The sequence below is a fragment of the Triticum aestivum genome, chromosome 6D (assembly GCF_018294505.1).
Source record: "Triticum aestivum cultivar Chinese Spring chromosome 6D, IWGSC CS RefSeq v2.1, whole genome shotgun sequence".
NCBI classification, from domain to species: Eukaryota; Viridiplantae; Streptophyta; class Magnoliopsida; order Poales; family Poaceae; genus Triticum; species Triticum aestivum.
The window spans coordinates 79,749,629-79,754,719 of record NC_057811.1 but is presented as its reverse complement, the minus strand read 5'-3'; the positions used below and the strand labels follow the sequence as shown (position 1 = coordinate 79,754,719).

The 5,091-nt window shown below is 41.0% G+C and overlaps 1 protein-coding gene across 1 annotated transcript; it reads right to left on the bottom strand.

Moving 5' to 3' along the window:
• Positions 1-599: 599 nt before the first annotated feature.
• On the bottom strand, positions 600-4,566 carry LOC123142461 (uncharacterized). Its single transcript, XM_044561365.1, has 2 exons — positions 4,439-4,566; positions 600-2,733 (listed from the first exon to the last, which is right to left on the bottom strand). Exons 1-2 carry the CDS (start codon positions 4,513-4,515, stop codon positions 600-602), a joined length of 2,211 nt encoding a protein of 736 aa, XP_044417300.1. The 5' UTR covers positions 4,516-4,566.
• Between the last annotated feature and the right edge of the window lie 525 nt (positions 4,567-5,091).

Genomic DNA, 5,091 nt, shown 5'->3' with positions numbered 1-5,091 from the left:
GATCCAAGTTGTAGCTCTGAAGATGACCTGCAAGAAAGTTAAAGTGTGTTGTCTGTTAAAAATAATATCATTCCTGCAGTTCCATATAGCCCATAATAGCACACATATTCCAATCCGAATATGAGCCGCAGTAATCTGTTCAACCCCAGCTAACCACGTCCCAATCAACGACGCAATATCGACTGGAGGATTAATGTTGAATGAATCGTTCTCCACAGTAGCTTGGCAAGTGGGCATTCAAGACATAAGTGTTGTATTGTTTCATCATGATCACAAAAACAACACCGTGAACTATCATCGTTCACGTAACTCTTAAGAATACATTCTCTGAGTGTGTTGTTTTTGCACAGCTCTATCTTAAATTTCCAGCTAGGAACTTGCACGTCCCAGTACTAAACATACATGTACTTTGAGTGTGACGAAAATAACACCCTGTGGTACAAACAAGAAAGTGGAAGGGGTGTGTCCATACCTGGCAGCGTCCCAACTTCCTCTCAGGAGGCCCGCAATGGCGGGCCCCGACCACTAGTTATTTTCATATATCCGATCTTAGTATTTATTATACATATCATAAGTCAAACGCCGCGAAGCTATGTACCTCATGGTTTTACAAAAGGACCTAGATGTTGCATGAGGAGGAGGACATGTGTGATGAACTCCCCACCAGTAGCTAGATGCTCAGAATGGAAAGCACCTCCGCAACGAGGCGCGACATAGTAAAGCATCTCCAACCAAACCGCAGCGATAAGGTCCCAGCGCTTAGCTTCTCCACTGATGTCAATGAGCTCCTGGGCCACTTGACATGCACGAGGCAACAGTGGAGGAATGGGAGTTTCTGATGTCCACTTCTGGTGTTGGTTAGCTTGAAACACCTTCTTCATGGCACCCTTCTCACCTAGGTCTCGATTGACCTCCATAACCCTAAGAGCATTATCATGTTGGAGTTGGGTGGTGTTTGTAAGCGTCACACCGCACTTGAAGACAAGGTACATGATATAATTTGATAGCTCTCTGCTCATCGTCTTCATTTGCTCACAAGAATCGATGTTGTTGGTGTCTTTGAAGTATAATATGTCTGTTGCGATGTGCCAGATCAACACAGTTGTTGGGAAGTCCACATCATTGATGCTCTTGTGTAGATGTGTTTCGGACCTTGCAGGTAATAAAAATGAGAATATCCCATGCCTACTCTTTAAGTCTCGAAGTGCTAATTGTCCACGAAAGCTGGCAAAGTTCCAATCTTCGGGCTTTGTTCCAAATTCCAACAATTTGTCAAGGACAAACTTCTTGAGGTCATCATATATGGGGATGTGTGCTATTGTCTCGTCACCTAGATGCTTACCAATCCACTGGGAAACAAATGACCTGATATATGTAGCATGCTGTTTGGTAACACTGTTGATCATGTTGTATTGTCCTAGCATCTCAGACCACTGTTTTGTACCCCATGCAGGATAAATATATTTGGCAAAAGTCCATATTGCACTTCGAATCCTACGGGGAGCTTCTCGACTCAATGCAAAGGTGATGAAGAGGGACGCCACCTCTAGATTTACGGCCCCTATGAGCAATATGTAGGACACAATGACATCGGCTTGACTGTAGAGTTGGCTTTTTTTGGCAACCATGAAGAGCACCAGTGTTGCCGAGGTTGAAAGAATTGGGAAGAGAACAAGTAGGAAAAAAAGAAGAACAAAAAATAGATAATAGAGGGCGACAAATGGAATACAGAGGATGATAAATACAGTACAGAAAGGGATACAGTAAGTCGGGCATCGGATTGGTATATTCTTAAGTAAGAATACTCCGATGCTGGCACATCCGAACACAATCTCCAAGAGAATGGAATGACGTGGGGCTTTAGTATAGAGGAGTTCATATATATGAGTGAGTCGTGTGGCAACGTAATTATAGGCCCTGCAACGATCTTCATTCAATTTGAGCTCTTGGATACTGTGTTGTATGTCGCCAGGCAAAGATTTGGTAGTAGCTAAAGTACTGAGTGGAGTCTCTGATACTAGTGCGGCCGCACTTGTTGAGATCTCAAAAGATTCATGCGATGGAGGCCGCATCATATCGGCTTTAAGCATCCTATCAATTGTGACTTGATAACTCTCATAATTCAATTTTCTATTGTCGGGCGAAAACAAACGGGATATAAAATCTCCATCATCTCCGTCATCATTTTCTTCCTGATCCCGATCCCGCTTTGCGTAATTTCTCAAGACATCCAACGAAGATTCCTTGAGATTCGTTGGGCTTGCTCTGTAAAGGCACAAGCTACGCTCACCATACCTCAAGCACCCAGAGAGGAACATGAGCACCATGGCAGCCAGGAGCCGCTTATCCGCCCAAGACGGCCTGGTTACGACATAGCCGGCCACCACTACTTGGGTGACTAATCCCAACAAGTGGCGCCTCCACAACTCATTGTCCTTCATGGAGAAGGCAGTGATGGTTTGTTGTCCGCCTAGGTGAAGGAGCACGAAGGGTGCCCACAAGAAAAGGAGTTGGTGGCGTGGCCCGCTTGCATGGACAGAAAGATGGCCTAGGATGAAAATGGCTACAGAATCGGCCGACAAGTAGGCCAGCCATAGGAGTGACATGAGGATGCGCGACGTGCTACGCCTGCGTAGGCCTGCGGCGAAGAAGAGGAATACTTGCAGGCCAAAGCTTACAAGTATCAAGCCATGGATCCCCCATTCCATCCACAACTTTCCAACATCCTCCAAGCTGATTGACCAAGAAAAATATTAAACTTAATTAGTCATCAATCATGGCTATAGACCCAAATTAATGGAAGATACTATAGAGAAGTTATTTCTTTTTTAAAAAGCTGACTTGTTGTTGGAAAAATAGACCCACAATTTTTATTTATTGAATCTGAAAATAAATATAAATAATGAAGTGCTTGGTGTGATGTTAATCAGAATTTTAATTTATGTTTCATATGTTTAAGGATGGAATTCTGAATTTTATGTAACGCTTCAAAATTTTAGATTATAAATCCAGCAAAATGTTTTAGTCAAAATTGAAATTGTAAATTTTATTTGATGTTTTATCCAGATAGGAATATATTTGGACAACTTTCATTTGTATGTATGTATTATCTATGTGTATATGAAAGACACAATTGAAATATTTTTGTACACTTTACTTCTATTAATTTTTGAACAAAATTTTTACTATTATTATCAATATTATATTTTAGAAATATGGAATGCAAATCATGCTTCAGTCAATACTATATTGCAAGATTAGTAATTCATAGGCAATAAAAATCTATACCCTAACACTATTATTTATTTTAAGAACATATGGCAGAATAAGTATACATTTAAAGGTAGAAGAACGCACGTTTCTGTAAGTATTGTCCATAATAATGTAGTGTAACTCATGTTCATTTTAATAGTAATTTGAGAACTTAAATCAATGTAAAATGGGCATAGCTCCTTTGATACCCATGAGGCAGTGATACAACAAAGTCAAATTAGCAATGCAAAACCGTAACTTTTTTTTGTAAATGATCTAATTTTAGTTCAAATAATTAGGGAGTACTTTATTTTTTACTTTTGTTAATATCTTAAACCAAATTTGGTTCGAACTTTGCATATTACATTCCAAACATAGCATTCCCTATAATTTGTTCTTTTAATGTTTGGAAAACTTGTGTTGCTTTTATGGATTTCCCTTTTGGTTCATCCATATCTATACCAATATAAAAAGTGCGAGTTGCGGAGATCCAACAAATCTCACTCATTTGACCGCATCTACCCCCAGTCTACATCGCTCTGAGGTTTAGCGTTAAAAACATATGTAACAACCTTCACTAATTAATATCATGCCTAATTATATCCTACCACTTAATATTAACTTGCAATTTATACTCCCTCCGTTCACAAATCCAAGATCTAACTTTTCAGTGAATCGGATATACATACAAAATTCACATGAGGGTAACTACCCCTAGGTGGTAGGAAACATTTGTCCTATATATAGACACCTACTTTTATTGTGTTTCTTCACTTATTTCATTTCGTATGTAGTCCATATTGAAATATCTAAAACATCATATATTTATGAACAGAGGGAGTATTAATGTGCAATGCAATTAATATTTTGTCTAATATGAACGTGCATTGCATTTACACAATTATTACGAGTTCTCAACTAGTATGTCACTATGTCCCCATTCATCATTTCCATAGTTATTTGAAACTACAAAACTTCTAACATTCCCGTTGTGTATCCTTGCAATGTCTCAAGTGGTCAAGTTGTGTTTCTTGATACCCCGCAAAATGAAAAAAAAATTGTTGTGTTTCTTGATAAACAAGGTGCGTGAGCTACTAGGGGTGAATTGAAATGTCCCAGCCAAGTGGTAAAGTTTGTGTGACTGCAAGCAAGTGGACAACGTAGAGATGACGATGACTTACGGTACCTGTGTTGAGTGGTGGTAGGGTAGTTCGGCAAGTCGGCGCAGACGACGCAGTCTCCACGATCCCTCAGCGCCCTCATGTTGCTACGTACGCACGGCACCGCGCAACGGCGAGCGATAGGATACAGTAATCGCTTATCCTGGTCGTGTAGTTTATTATGGTGTGCACCTCAATTTATAAGGCAACAAAACAAACAGATGGAACTCGGGCGCTCGATTCCTTGCTTGGACTGGCGCAGCTTGCTTGCTTTGCTTGCAGCCGGAGACGGCCAACGCATGCAAGAACTGGATGCTTTGGACAGGAACCCTCCAGCTCCAGACTAGCCGCTTCTTTCCGTGTGAATCAGCCTCAGGCTGGGCATCGATGCTACGATCGACCCCCATCTCTGGAGCCAGGAGGAAATGCCTTCTCAGTTGCCAACACAGCGTCCAAATTTTCGAGCTTTAAGTAAAACACCATGGGTCGACGTGTTGGTAATGTTTTTTTTAACACAGTAAAGGCACATGCGCTCACATATATACACACGCATACACTCATTCCTATGAACACACATGCACACCCTAGTTCTATGAGCTTCTTCGAGAGACTAAGCCGGCATATCATCTTAAGATTGGTGAAATCATCAAAGCGCCTCATAGTTGACGGGAATGCCTCC